The following is a 15,109-nucleotide window of genomic DNA, read 5'->3' as shown; positions in this document are numbered from 1 at the left end:
TTCACACAGGCTGTTCTTGGCAGATGGTGCTGTGTCAGTTATATATTAAAGAAATTAATTAGTTTATGGAAATTATTGCTTTGGTCCTCTAGATTTTTAAGGGTGCTATGGCAGAACAGCTGACTCCTGACTTTGCCAGTGTCAGCATATCAGATGATTTCAGTACTCAGCCCTAAGTGTCAGTTGTGTAGGGTGGCAAAAGGAATCAATCACTTTCCAGACTGTAGGACTCCAGGCAGGCACTGGGCCCACTTTTATTAAACCTTAAAACATACACTGACATGATAGGAGAGCTATTGTCCTCTGAGCTATTTTTAAGGCACTTAAAATGCACGTGCATTTAAATCATAGCTGAAAGATTTACTACTTGTTAATGGATTAATAATTGTATATTGACAGTCTTATGTAATAGTGATGTAAAAAAAGCTGATGAGTAAAACCTTTGGGCAAACCATGCAGAAATCAAAACTAAAACAAGTTTTTGAAAGCTTAACTGGAGCTAAATCATACTGCCAAAACATTGTCCTGTGAAGCTATTCCATACATGTGCTGGAATCTGGTGTGGTAGGGATAGCAAGGGTATCTATTATTGAGCTGCTGTTAATGGTGTGATGGGTATAATGTTACCTGTATTGTAAAAGCATTAATAATGGATCTCTCTGATCCTGGATCTTTGCATCTCCCTTTCAGAGGTGCATGCCTTCTCAAACCCACTTCATTTAAATGCCAGGCTTGACCGTTTGCCAGAAGTTTAAAAACACTTTGTTTTAGCTTAAGCCACACACAGATTATGTAGGATGCAGATCTCTAATGCTAAATCTAACAGCATTTCCAGCCTTTACACTAAGAGTTACTTGGAAGCAGTTAGGTTTTTGCAACACTACATGCTTTTGGTATTGCAGGAGCGTCCAAATCAAACCAGTATATTGAGGCTACTTTAGTTTTTATACTAAAATGGAAAAAGTTAAAGTTCTTAACATGCAAGGACCTGCTCCTTTACCAGGGCTGTTTGGAAAGCAAGGCTCTACAATCCGTTTTACAGCAGTTGCTCTCTGCTCCTTACAGTCGTTTGGGACACTCAGCACAGTAAATTTTTCCATTATGGCAAACAAAGCGCTTGTTGGCCAGAGCACGGGCACACTTTGTGCATTTGAAACAGTAATCGTGCCAGGATTCATCTTCGTAGTTAACCACACTGGTTCCTCTTCCAAATCCTGCTAGGAGAGAACACAATTATAGGACGGCGATAGTAGCTTTTCCCTTGGCTGGGTTAGCCCACCAAACAGCAGATCCCATTGTCCCTGCCTCCTGTGCCACCGGCCAGAGTTTTATGCCTAAAATCCTACCCAAAACTGCACCTGAACCACATTGTTTGCTGCTCAGAGTTACTGCAGCTTAGCAGCAAAAGAGAGAGGCACAGCATAGCAAAAGGCTTGTGGGGTTTGTCTCTGCAATAAGCTTTTTCTCTTGGATCCTTTCCCCAGGAAAGTGTCAAGCTGAAGGAAAGATCAAGAGGTAGAGCAAGGAGAGGTTGGGCTCAATGCTCTACCTGGTGGTACAGGCTCAGGTTTGTGCTCTAAAATCCATAATGGAATGCAGGCCTGCTGGGAATGTAGGATAGTGAGCTTTGTGATCCAGTAACTGTCACATGTAAAAACACATCAGCAGTCCAAGCAGATGTCACTTTGGGGCAATAAAACTGTTCTTTTTAGCCATAAGGTTCCCAGACTGAGATACAGGTGGGAACAGGTCTAGCTGAAGTTTTGAAGGAGGCCAGTTTGAGGCTGAAGAGCTCAGTCAGTAACTCCGGCTCCATGGAGCAAGAGGACACGGCCTGCAGTGGGATCACATGTAAGTTGCAGGGATTGGGTTTGGGATACTAGCCCTGCTTCTGGTGGTAGCAGCCTGGGACCTGCCTGCCTTTGGGGATCGCTGTTCTGACCGTAAGCACCCGCCCCCTCAAACTGCATTTAGTCCAACATACCTGTGATGGGATTCTTGCAGCCAGCACACTTCTTGGCCACACACTCCTTGTAGCACTCGACACAGTAAAAATCCTCCTCCACAGCTGTGAAGCGCTTCCCACCCAGGGGCTTCTTGCAGTTGGAGCAAATGAAGCACTCAGAATGCCAGGGCTGTTCCTGGTAAGTGAGGCCTCCAGAAGTGATGGGCTGGGAGACAAGAGAGTAGATTAGGTTTCAGAATCAGCAGGGAGGAAAAGGGGCGATGCAGGCATGGGGTGGAACACTGGAAAGCTTTTGTTACAATGGTGCAGCACTTGCATTCCCCCAGCCTGCAATCCTGTGCCTGGAGCTTTTGGAACCCTTACTTTACCTGCAGTGACACTGCAGTTAGACAACTTCTGCAGCTGATTAGCTTAAGACAGCTGTTCTATAAAATACCTTGTTACTACTTGAATACACAATGCCTACTAGAGACCTTAAACCACCCCCAAAGCAAGTGCAAAGCCAGAGCCCGCTTGGTTTCAGCAGAGCTCAGCTAACCAACCCCACAGCTCCTGCTCAGGTTCTGTAGTGTGCAAGAACCATTAGCACTCATGTTACTGTACCACCAGCTGCTTACACCAGTATCTCCAGGAAGGACAACAAGCATTGCTACAGCTCCAGCACGATCTCTGGGGTGGTTTACTCTCCCTTCCTAAAGACATGTGAGAGCCAGTTCTGGCAGCTCCCTGTGCAAAGCAGGGACTTACATTCTTGCATTTAGCGCAGGTCTTGGCAAACTTATGCTCGTGGCAGGAGACACAGTAGAAGTCATCACCCTTGGGGAAGAAGCTCCCAGATCCAATCACTTGTTTGCACTGGCTGCAGGTGAAACAGTCCTTATGCCAGACCATCTTCTTGTACTCCACATTTTGGTCTCCTACAACAGACAGGAATAATTTGTTACAGAGGATTTCAGGCACATGACAAACACCCACCCCAGGCAGTGTAATGGACCTGCCAGCAAGCCCTGTCCATCCCTGTGCCCAGGATTCAGCTGTAACATGGGCAAGGGATGAGCTCACACTTTCCCTATCAGACGTTAGCCATGGCCTTCTAGATCTTCTTAAAGTGTTTGCTAGATTGCTTCTAGATTTTTTTCTTAAAATAAAATGAAGCCTTTCTGAGAAGGGGACCTTGATATAGAGAGCAAAGCTCTTGGTAGGAATGGTGTAAGTCTAACATATAGGGCCAGCTACCCCCATGAGGGTTAACTGCAACGCAGCCTTTCACTACCTGCACTGTGTTGTGGTGCCAACCTTCCCCTACGCTGCCCACACCCCAACAGCAGCTTCCCCACCTTGATAAACCCCTGTGGGGTTTCACCCTAGGGCAGAACTCAGCAGCTGTAGCTGTATTCCTGGCACACGTACCAGCAATAATGGGCTTGAAGCAGCCCTTACACCGGGGCGCATCCTCCTTGGCAGTGCAGTTGCTACACCAAACCTTGTTGTTCTCCCGCAGCATGAAGGGCTCGTTGACCAGGGACGTGTAACACTTGAAGCAGTGGAAGCAGGTGTCATGCCAGTAACGGTTCTTGAAATGCAGCTCCTGGAATGAACAGAAAGGGGGTGAGCAATAAGCCCTTCTCTTGCTCAGCACCCTAAAACCAAACTCCTGTCTCCTCAGCCAGGCAGTAAGGAGTAGTGTCATTAAGTCCTAAGCATGCCTGCATTCTGTGGCTGGAGATGCAGCTCATCTGCAGCCAGGTACAGGAAGGACATCCACCCAAACTCACTGACACAGTCACATGCACTTTGGACTTTCAAAGTGGCAGAAGATGCTGCAAACCAACAGCTTTGAGATCTGAAGCTCTGTAAGTGTGGGCTGCTTTGGATGTCAGGCTCCCTCTAGTTCTGGTGTATGTTAACTGGCACAAACATGAAGCAAGAATCATTTGACAAACAGAAAAGCAGACCCTACGTTTCCTGGGAACTTTGCCTGGAAGATGAGCTTCCTGCAAGCCCTGCACGGGCTGGGGTGCCTGCAGTGTCGCTGCATTCAGCATTTGCAGCACCTCACATGGCTGAATCTGGATCCCAGAATCAGCTCCTGTGCAGAAGCACCAGCTCATCCCGAGCTGCCCCACTGCTGGTGCCCAGCGCTGTGGCTCTGCCCAAGCAGCACGTGGCCCACCAGCCAGAGCAGTCCCAAGAGAACTATCCTCACACAAACCAGAGCCAGGAAAACAAACGGGAGGGCGATCAGCACCCCTGTCTCCTCCTCACCCGTTCACCTGCTCCGTGCTCACCTTGGAGTCGGCGCCGATGGGCTTCTTGCACTCGGTGCAGGTGTTGGCGCAGAACTTCTCGAAGCACTTGACGCAGCAGTGGCGACCCTCCTTCTGCACGTACTTCTTCCCCTGCAGAGGGTCACGGCAGTAGTGGCAGTCGAAGCGCTCCGACATGGTGCCCACGGTGTAGCTGCCAGGCCCTGTGACAGGAAGGAGGGAGCAGTTACACACCAAAGCCCTAATAACTGCTCCAGCTTCCCCAGCCCGTGCAAATGAGCCATTGGGAAGGTGGCTCAGCAGCCAGCACGTGGTCATGTCACTTCCCTCAAGGGCTTGTTGGTAGAGAACATGGCTTCGGGGCCAGCACAGTTGGGGCAATTTCAGTTTCTAAAACACCAGAGCTCTCTACCACCTGCACTGGCATTTTCCAGGTGGCTCCAGCTTTACCTTCAGAGCCGCGGTCAGGCTCATGACCCATCACACTGTGGGAGGCTGGCTGCACACTCACACAGGGGGCAGCTCCCATGTCCCCCTCCTGGGTCACAAATTGGGACACAAGAGAAATACCAGGTGGTCTCAGAAAGGCTGCAGAGTAAGGCGGTGAGGGCCCACTCCTGCCTGCTCTGGAGCTCAGCAAGCCGGGGGCCCACCCTGCCTCTTGGAAGTGCTGTACCAGCCCCCCTGTCTAGCACAGCCAGGGCCTCAGTAACAAACAGTCTCGGTTCCCTTAGTAGCCACCCGAGAGACGCTGAGTTTCTGCCTGCAGTGAGGCAGGAGGGGCTCTGGCCAAACACAGAAATGCCGCTCCCACCTCCCGGGGTGCTCGGAGTGCGATTGGTGCCAAGAGCAGAGTCCCACACCGGCCTTGCAAGCCCTGTCACCCTAAGAGGAAGGATACCAGGCTGTCTTAGGCACTGTGTCACATCAAGCAAGGGTAACGATACCCAACGGCTCACAAGAGCCACTCTACCACGGCCCGGCCCACTGCAGGCCTCGCGCGGTCCTGGCCGCGGCACCGCAGAATTCGACGCCAGCAACGAGCAGAGCAGAATAGTTTCCATGTTTCCAGCCTAAGCCTGCAGCCAGCTGCAGCCCTCTGAGGCCTTTTGTGCTGGATAGTTGTGCAGCTTCCAGCTGCCTTTGCTCACCAGGCTTTCACATACACAGCCGTGAGGGAAAGAACCCCGAAGAGATCTCCCTGCATGTGAAGAGATTTCAGTTGATGGCAGCAGGGCTCTGGCACGATGCTCCACCCCGGCCAGGGAGCCAGGGTGTGGGGGCTCTTGACCAGAGGATTTTCCACTTTGGCCAGGGGTGCACACTCACACCTTCCCCCCAGCCACCCGCCAACAGCCTGCACGCCCAGTCCCAGCCTCCCAGACCATTCCTACGTTTCCCCCCACCCTTCCTCTGCAGAAGCCAGCGCCGCTCCTGCGAGGGCTGCAAAAGCTCTGGCAGGGTTGTACAAGCCTGTGCAGTCCCAGCAACGCAGCCCCACCTCTGCCTGTGATGCTCATGGCCCCACAGCCCCCAGCACCACAAAGCCCCATCTCCCCTGCAAGGCCACCAGCCCAGGACACAGCCTTGAACTCTCTGCACCATCAGCAACCGGGCAGGAGACACACCTGGCAGTGGAGGACACCAAGAGGAAATGTAATCACTCTTTCCCTGATAGAGTTGTAGCACAGAGCAGGAAAGGGAAGGATGTGGTCAGGCAGTGTAAGTTGCTGCTGCTTCCTGCTGTGAGGTTGGTACCATCTCCATCATGAAGCCTCACCTCAGACCACCCCACCGAGCCCCAGAGCCTTGCTGCCTGCTCCTGCCAGCTCAGCAGCACGATGGATGCTCGTTCCAGCCATGCTGCTCCCTTTCCTTAATGTCAGGCCCAAACAAGTAGGAGCAGTTCCCTTCCAGAAAGCAGAGCGGATGGTCCTGGAGAGGAGCATCGCACGGGGAGGCTGCAGCAGAGGTGGGGATGGTGTTCACACCCTTCCCCTAAAACTGCAGAGGAGCAGGCAGGAGGCAGAGCTGGCAGGAGTCATACTCCATGGGGACTGAGGACTGGAAACACTGCCTTGCCAAGGTCAGGAGACGGCCACGTCCTGCTGACAGCTACACCAAGGGCTGTGTTTGTGCCGGTTCAAGTAAGTGAAACAAACAAACAGCTGGGAAATGTGGAAACTATGTGAGCCACGTCCAGCTCTGCAGAGCTCCATCAAGCAAGTGGGTTTTATTTAGAAGAAATGCAATTGCAGTCCAGGGCAAATGGCATCGAAACGTTCCTGGTCTCAGGTTTAGGGTTGCTGTCAGCCAGAACGTGTAACCGTGAACATATGGCTCAGGGAGTAACACAATCCTGCGCCCTCCTGCAATGCATCATGTGCTAACGTGAGGCACACATCATGGCAGCTTTGGAGCTCCACAGCCTAATTAACCCTGCGCCAGGCAGCCCCAGGACTGGGCTGTGCAGGCAGACAGACCTGTCTCATGCCAGCTCATGGACCAAAAAGCCCCTCTCAGCCATAGGCTGGGGCATGAGTTTCCCTCCAGCTCTTACAGGAGCTTTCTGCCCTCGGTCCTGTCATCCCTGCCCTGCCCTGGGGCCCTGGAAAGGCACCTCCACACAAGCACTGACCATGCTGTCCCAAACAAACGTGGTGGCTGCTCACCACCTCTGTTCAGCCGTGCCATGCTGAGATCCCACAGCAGTTGGACCACCTCACAGAGGAGCAGCCCACCCCAGGGCTGGGGTGAGACAGCCCCAAATGCTGCTGGTCCAGGGCAGAGCAGGGCCCTGCACCAGTGACAGCAGTGCTGGCACCACCAGATCAGTCTGAGTGGAGCAAATGTCCATGGACATTTCAGAGCTCCCCCTGGGGATGAAGCACTTAGTATCCTACTGCTGCTCCCCTAAGCAGTCCCATCCCCTCTCACCAAAGGCAGACAGAACAGATACTCAATGTGCTCTGCAAAGACATAAACCCTTCCAAACTCCTGGTTGGCAGCAGCTCGTGGCTCTGGAGATGTTCATCTCCTTTACAACCTGTTCCCCCTCCATCTGTTCCACATCCCCACAGCTTCACTTTCCAGAGCTTCCAGGTAGATTAACTGTGACCTGTCTTTGCTGCCTGGAGAACAGGCCAGTGATGAAGCTACAAAGGCACTGGGGGTATGGAAAAGCCATGGCTGCTCCTTGCTCCTCCACGGGGCCTTAGTTTTACTGCACAGCTTCCCCATGCAAGCCATGCAGCACTCAGCAGGGATTCACACCAGTGCTGGGGGTGCTCACTGCACAGGGCAAGCACCCTAAGGCCATAAATGCTGGACCTTCATGCTTCCTTTCACATCCAACCCCATTCCACCCTGACAGGAGGGAAATAGGGGTAAACAGAGGGGAAAGTACACACAGACTGGATCTGTTCTCTGGCCCAGGCTGATGTCTGTGTTCTGCTGGAAAGAAGCAGGTGAGAAGAGAATGCACAGACTGCTGGGGAGAAAGCAAAGTGCAGCATGTGCCCATCCTTAAATAACCTGGAGGACCCTCAATAAAAATAAGAGCTCAAGAAAAAAAACCAGCAGTACTTCCAGAAACTAATCCCTGTTAAGCAAGGTGTCCCTCTCCCACCAGCCCTGGCAGGGTGCTGTCTAAATGTAGCTCCTGGATGGATTTGGCTGCATCTCAAGGGCAGCTGGCCAGACCAGTGGCCTTCTCCAGTATCAGGTATTTGTCACTGGAATTCAACCCTAACATTTACCTGACTACAGAGGTGCCAGAGAGGGACTTGTCCCCACAGAGCATCTACTGCTTTTCAAAAGCAGCCCCTCAGCCCTTGGACTTCCATCTTTCATGCCTTCCGTCTTTCAAACCCAGATCTCACATGTTTGGGCTCAAGCAGCTTCCACACATCCCAAGTCCTGCCAGTACCATGCTGCAGAGCAGTCACACTCAGGGCTGTGTCTGCACCCTGCAGCCTGACAAGCTTTAGGATGGAAAGGAGGGTGCAGATCTAAGAAGTGCCACCCCTGAAAGCCGTTCCTCCCAGTCCACCCCACCACAGCTCAGTGGCTGGCACAGCAAATGAAACTGCAGCACTCAGCAAAGGGAGGGGAAACACAGCTGAGAAGCAGAGCACTCAGCACAGGATGTGTGTTAATGTCTCTGGGGAATATGTTTGAACGTGATAAGCCACCAAAGAAAGAACTTCAAGTGTGGTCCCTAAAACCAAGCAGGGAAGCTGCACCTCAGCCTTACAGATTATTCTGCCACTTGGGAAGGAAGATGAGGCTGAAGCTGTTAACGTTCTGCCTTCCCCACAGCTGCATTCTCTGGGGCCACATGGAAGGAAGGGAGCAATGGCTTTTCAACTCCATGGGTCGTACTTCCCCAGCAGACTGAGCACACACAGCCCCTGTACCACTGGGCATGGGCTGCACCTGCCCATTTCAGCCCAGGACCTGGCATCCCCCCGTCTGTCACCTGAGTTCCTATTCTCAGCATTTCTCTCCCCAACATCACATGGTTTGCTATAAATACCAGGGAATACCCTTCAAAAACCAAAAGGTCCTGTTAACCCAAGATGTGAAGCAACACTCAGGCTGCACATCAAGGTCACTGGCACACTGCCCTGGGCAACAAGGGAAGAAAGAAACCACTTGCAGGTTGCATGTGCTGGGAGAGCTCCAGTAAGGGATGGAGAGCTGGGCTCTGCCACTGCCGGGCTGGGCACGTGCAGGCTGCATACTCGGTAATTCAAGAACCAGCCTGTTGATGCGCTGGGAGCATCTTTATTTAGAACGGGAAGGGCTTCCTCGGGCGGCTGCCAGGAAGATTCCCTGCGGTCCGACTGCCACCAGGGCTGAGCACATCCCGGTCGTTGTTAAATCTTCACTGGATCCCCAGGGAAGTCGGGAGATGCTCTTAAAGGGCACAGGGCTCCAGCCCCGCGAACACTGCCCCCAGGGCTGGCTTTTGCGCTTGGCACAGAGCTCAGCTAAGGCTGAGGAAGGTCCCAGTGAGCACAGACAGCACCACTGCCTCCAGCAAGCCCTAACGCCCGGCAGAGTTCAAAGCAGTGAAGCCCCAGCCTTGCAAAACCACCCACACAAACTGAAGTTTTAAGCTTTCACCTTTGAGAGTCCCCAGTGACACTCCCAGCTACACACAGATCTGTCCCCACCTCCCTGGCTGGGTGCCCTTCTGATGCCCAGTATCCCCAAGAGACACACGTGAGTCCTGCTGCTGCTGCAGGGAATTCACCCCCCGGACAGGCACTGCAGCACCCACTGCCCTGCTCTGCGGCTGCCCTGGAGAGTGGGGGTCCCTGCAAGGTGTGGGAACAGGCACTGTAACTCGGTGGTGGCACCACTCCAACCTCAGCATCTGCTCAGGAGACACTTCAGCACTTTATGCTGCAGCACAAGAGCCAAGCCATGGGTCCTTTCCCCAGAGAGCACATCCCTGAGGAACAGGAGTAGGAAAAGAAAGATACAGGTGGGGGCACAGTGAAAGGGTGTTACAGCACCGCTCAGTCTCGTGGGCTGAGGTCAAACATCTTCTTACATTCAAGGGTTGGTCCCCTTACACGCCTTGGAGGTGTTGAAATGATATGGCAGAAGTCAGACTTCACTCAGAAAGGCACCTTGCATGATGCTTATCTGCATCACACAGGTAGACCCTCAGCAGTTACGTGCCATGCAGGAAGCATTATGGTTGTGTCCTGTCCTGAGCAGCCTGCTGTGACCTCCCCCCAGTGCTGAAGGGGCTCTATGTTCCCAACCAAGTCTCGTGAGCACCACTGTGCCCTGGCTGCTGGTGTGAGGCAGCTCAGTTTGGTGCCCACGGGAGCCACGCTCCAAATTTGACATCCCAGGCATGTCCACCCCTTGCACTGCCACTGCACATTGTGATGTGGGGCTGTAAACACGTGCTGGGGACACACACACACACAGTTAGCTTCTGAGAAGCAGGCAAGCTTTTAAAAATCCCAAAGAACTTTGTCTAGATGGGGGGCTAGTGGAGTTTAGTCACAGATGGGAAGACACAACACATCTGCATGCCATGGGGGAGATGCAAATCATGCTCTTAAGATTCCTGTCAGTGATAGTGGGAATGGAAAGCTAACCTTGTCCTATCACTGGTGAGAGTCAGCCCACTTGATCCACAAGACAAACACAGAGAGGATGGAGTAACCATAAACTTCCCACCACAGCAGAGCAAACCCACTGGGTTTATGGGCTGGGCTTCCACATGCTCCCCTCTGCCACAGGTTTCCCCTGCTCACCCCAACAACTGCCACAGCAAGCTTGATGCAAGGGGGAGCATCCTCCCCCATTTTTGCCTTCTCTTCCTCAAGCAGCAGCTGAGCCTCTGCCTTCCCACAGCAACAGATACAAAAGCAGTTCCCATCCAACACGTTTTATAAGACAGACACAGCCATGCTCCCAGCACCGGTCCCACACACCAGTCATAAGCCTGTTTGCCATCACTAGGTGAAGCTGCAGGTTGCTGAGGCTTACAGCTGCATTCACAAGGGTTATTTTGCTGGAGCAGGAGCCAAGCAGCACAACCTTCCTCCCCATCTACCAGGCAGTGCACACACAGGGCTTCTCCCATCACACCCGGCAGTGCGGCCGCTTTACCTGTGTGCCTGTGGAAAGCCATGGTGAGCAGCCCCAAGTCACCAGCAGCCCCTTAGGTGAGAGGATTCACAGTCCCCTGGCTGACTGGGACCTGCCCCGTTGATAACATACATTTAACCGGAGGCTATTAATACGGACGGGACTCCTACCAGATGTCCACTCCCCTCCCCAGAGATCACAACCTTAATCCCCCTTGAAAATTCTTACCATTTTAGGTGATCCAAGGGAGAAGAATAGGACCCAGAGACCTCTAGGTCTCTGTAGGCAACATGTAAATACCTGCCCGGCTACTCAGCACCCAAATTAGTCCCAAAGGCAGAGTGTGCCTCAGGAACTTGACCCCAATGCTAGTACTATTTGGCCTTGGCTTTAGAGCTAGATTGTGTCTCAGAACACTCCTGAGCTGAATTACAGACCCGACGGTAGTTCTGCACTGCTGTTGCTGAAGGGGAAGAGGTGGATCACAGCCCCATGGGCGCTGGGGGGGCTGTGGTCCCAGGCACCAGCAAGGGGCTGTCCCCTGGCCGTAGGGCCCAGAAAGGACATGGGTTGTACCCCGGGAGACCCAGCTGACAGCCCATGGGAGTACCAGAAGGTACATTCGTGGGTGGGTTAGCCTGGCCTTCAACATGAGGGTCACGCTGAAGTTTTACTGCCAGTAAAACTACTGTACCTGGTCCTTCATCAGCTTACACCCTAAGGAAGCTGAAGGCATTAATGGTTCAAAGCAAGTCCCTGAACAGCAGCACCTGGAGAGCCAGGTTTCACCATCACAAGGCTTCTCTAGCATCTACCGGTATGGCTGGCCTCAGTCCCCAGCGTGTGGCTTACAGAGAGCCCTGGCTCTTTCCTCAGGTGGCCATGAGGCTCCCTAGGAGACCCCAGCTCCACGGCTCCAGCTGGCCTATTTCCACCCAGGCGGTGGCAGGGCACAGAGGGGGCTGTGGCCCAGGCTGGCTCCCGCAGGGATGCGCAGGCTGCGGCCGCTCGCGCGCTCGTTATGCAATCACGGGGGCGCACGCCCAGGGCTGGGGGCCAGGGACGCCCAGTTGCTAATCCTGCCTTGACACTGACTCGCTGCACGGCCGTGGGAAAGTCATTTAACCTCCCCGACCGCCGCTGGGAAGAGCCAATGTTTATCATTCCTCCCACAGAGCCCATCACAGTGGTGTCTGGCCTCCCAAGGGCAATGGCATCTTCAGCTGGAGCAGCCCTGCTGCAGACAGGAACCAGGAATATCTCAGCTTCCCACTTGTGGAGCTCCCAAGAGCTCCTCAACCACACACCGGTCAGGGCACAGCCTCCAGCCATCTTAGGGCCCCAAGTACTGAGGTCAGCACCTCTCCCCAGCCTGACATCTCTGTGTTTCCAACCCGATTTGCTCGTTGGAGGGCAAATCATGAGGAGTGGCTGAGGGAGCTGGGGGTGTTCAGCCTGGAGAAGAGGAGGCTGAGGGGAGACCTTATCACTGCCTACAGCTACCTGAAGGGAGGTTGTGGAGAGGTGGGCGATGGTCTCTTCAGCCAGGGGACAGGAGATGGGACAAGAGGAAAGGGAACAAAGCTGCACCAGGGCAGGGTCAGATCAGATTTTGGGAAAAAGTTCTTCACTGAAAGAGTTGTCAATATGTGGCACAGGCTGCCCAGGGAGGAGGTTGAGTCACCGACCCTGGATGTGTTTAAGAAAAGGGTAGATCAGGTATTTAGGGATCTGGTTTAGCACAGGACAGGAACAGTTGGACTTGATAATCTTAAAGGTCTTTTCCAACCTTGTGATTCTGTGAAAAGGCTGCACTTGACAGAGCCCCTTCCCAAAAAGCCACAGCATGGGTCACTTGTACAGCAGATCGAGCCCACGAAACATGCTAAAACCCCAGTGCACTGGGACACTCTGTCTGGGAAAAGCCCGACATTCCCCTGCCCCAGCTCGTCTATAAACTCAAGGAAATTGTTTGCATCATTCAGATGGTAACAGGAACCCTAACAACTGGTATTTTCCTGTGCTAATCTTGCTGCACGCTGTGTATTTACAGACATGGGCTCATTTTTGGCATTGCACCACTAACCAGTCTCATTCCTTGCCTAGCTGCCCACACAAAGCACCGGCACCCTCCCGCTCAGCAGGAGTTTCCTCCTTCCTCCAGGAACCCTGGTGTTTCAGTAAGGAACAGGAACCTCTGCTCCCCTAAAAGTCAGGATAGTGTTGCTGTACAACCTCAGCAGCTGCCACGGCCACCCCAGGAGGTGGCTGTGGTTTGATGGCACTGCAGAGACCTGTGGAGAGTAGGGATGGACATTTGGCCATCACAGCGTATCATGGGTGTGAACTCGTGTGTGTGTTCACAGCGTGACAGTGGGCACAGGGTGGAGGAGGTGGTGAGGGAGAAAGCTTGGCCAAAAACCAGGAGGAAGACCCAGCCCCGCTGGTGGCCATGAAGCTTCACCATGGAACTCCCTGGAGAAGCAGCTCATGGCACAGCTGGCTCTGCAAAGCCTCTGGTGATTCCCCAGAGCAGCCTGTAATAAGGCAGCACAGCAAGAACAGGCCAAGGAACAGCCCTTACTGCAAGGCCAGGGCTGCTCTTGGTTTAACCATCTGACCTTGGACAATTCCCATCTCCTCCCCAAGCCCCTCTCCATGATTAAACACACTGGTGGTGTGAGGCATAGCACAAGTGTTGAGGAGGGACATGGTCACCCTGGGAAACCAGGAAGGGAGCAGAAACCTCCAGGAAGGGGAGGGTGCCCCAGAAGGGGGGTGTGCCAGCCCTGCCTGAGCCCTCCTCTGCCAGCCAGGCACCCTGTGCCCGCAGGTCCCAGAGGAAAGAGCACCACAAACATGTCAGTGAGCACACAGCAGGACACCTGGGTTTGGGTTTTCAGGTTTTTAACATTAAACTTGTCCCATGGGTTTTTGGGACTCCAGAGAGCTGGGCTGGACACACTGACCCCACCAGACAGGTCTGACTGCAAAGCTGCATGGCTGGGACATGGTGTCATCCGCTCGGATAGACAAATGATTCACATTGTGGTTTCCAGAGTATTTTCTTGCCCTAACAATCCTGCCAGAAAAGGTCTGGGTGTCTCAGCTTGCTCACACATCCTGCTGTCACTCAACGGGCAGAAAGTCCTAAATAGAGCCGCTCTAACCCAGACATGGATGAGCCATTAGTCACCATCATCAAAGAAAGCAGCAGGCAGCAGTAAACAGGAGCAGGAAGGGAGCACCTGTCCACCTCTTAGAAGGATGCCGTGCCTTCTGCTCCAGAACATGCTGCTTACCAACGCCCAGCAAAGCCCTTCCCCAGGCTCCCTGAGAAAATGAGCACCTCACAGTGCTCCCTACCCCTCCTCTCACGCAGACAGGTGCCGGACTCCTCCGCACTCTCACTCCAGCTGGATGCTGCCGCTGCCACAGCACGGGACTGGCACCGTCCCAGCAGCCAGGGCTGTGCCTGGCAGCACAGGGGTGAGCACCCCACACCCCGGTGTGCTCCCATGTGCCACTTGCACGAGCACTTCTTTCTGTTCAAGGGGCAGCACAGCAGATTCAGGGGTGTTTGGGGGTCTGTGTTCATTCTGAAGCTACCCTAGGCTGTGTGCAATGCGTGTTCTCCCACAGCACAGAGCACTCCTCCTGCCCAACCCGTTGCACACCCCTGTGAAACTTCCTTTAAAAATCCCCAAACACTAAACAAAGTATAGTTTTAAAAATTTTTATATGTACATATATATATGTCTACATATAGAAAAACAGAGTTTGCAGGAAGCCAACCAATAAAGGAGTTGGGCTGAAGAGGAGAGAGGACGCCAGAGAGCCCACCTCTGAACTTGGGGATGGTCTGTTCAGTGGGAGGGAGGAGGCAGCAGCACCACTGCCACAGAAATGCCCAGCAGCTTTGGGATCTGGGACTAATCTGCTCCCTACACATCCCAGTGTGCTTCCTGCCCTGCTCTGGTGAAAGGCACTGTGGAACAGTGTTTGCAGACCATCTGGAGAGGGCTGCCAGGGGATGGCCCGTGCTTCCCCCCTGCTCCCCCAGCCCACCAGCCAGGGAACCAACATGTAACACAATCCATGAATCAAAATAGGAATTTTCCACCTAGTCTTTTCAAAGAGCAAAACAAGCCATTTCAGACCAAAAGTGAACACTTCTCTTTAAAGTATCACAAGGTGCTTCAGAAAATGCAAAACCTGGCTCATCTTCCCCATTCTGCACACAAGGATCTGCCTC

The 15,109-nt window shown here is 53.2% G+C and overlaps 1 protein-coding gene across 3 annotated transcripts in view; it reads right to left on the bottom strand.

Annotated features, from left to right (window-relative positions):
- Positions 1 to 230: 230 nt before the first annotated feature.
- FHL1 (four and a half LIM domains 1) overlaps positions 231 to 15,109 on the bottom strand; it is a 30,583-nt gene continuing 15,704 nt past the window's right edge. Inside the window, exons 1-6 of one of the 3 annotated variants that reach the window (XM_084269309.1) lie at positions 10,876 to 10,980; positions 4,255 to 4,436; positions 3,377 to 3,554; positions 2,714 to 2,883; positions 1,985 to 2,171; positions 231 to 1,217 (exon numbers count right to left, since the gene is read on the bottom strand). In XM_084269309.1, coding sequence (XP_084125435.1) covers positions 1,060 to 1,217; positions 1,985 to 2,171; positions 2,714 to 2,883; positions 3,377 to 3,554; positions 4,255 to 4,436; positions 10,876 to 10,897 — 897 coding nt within the window. In that variant the 5' untranslated portion in view covers positions 10,898 to 10,980 and the 3' untranslated portion in view covers positions 231 to 1,059. Of the gene's footprint in view, positions 1,218 to 1,984; positions 2,172 to 2,713; positions 2,884 to 3,376; positions 3,555 to 4,254; positions 4,437 to 10,875; positions 10,981 to 15,109 lie in introns of those variants that run through there. The other 2 variants (XM_084269310.1, XM_084269311.1) reach the window with 2 other exon arrangements.

Source organism: Gallinula chloropus, assembly GCF_964237585.1.
Source record: "Gallinula chloropus genome assembly, chromosome: 11".
Classification (NCBI taxonomy): domain Eukaryota; kingdom Metazoa; phylum Chordata; class Aves; order Gruiformes; family Rallidae; genus Gallinula; species Gallinula chloropus.
This window is presented reverse-complemented; position numbering and strand designations above follow the sequence as displayed.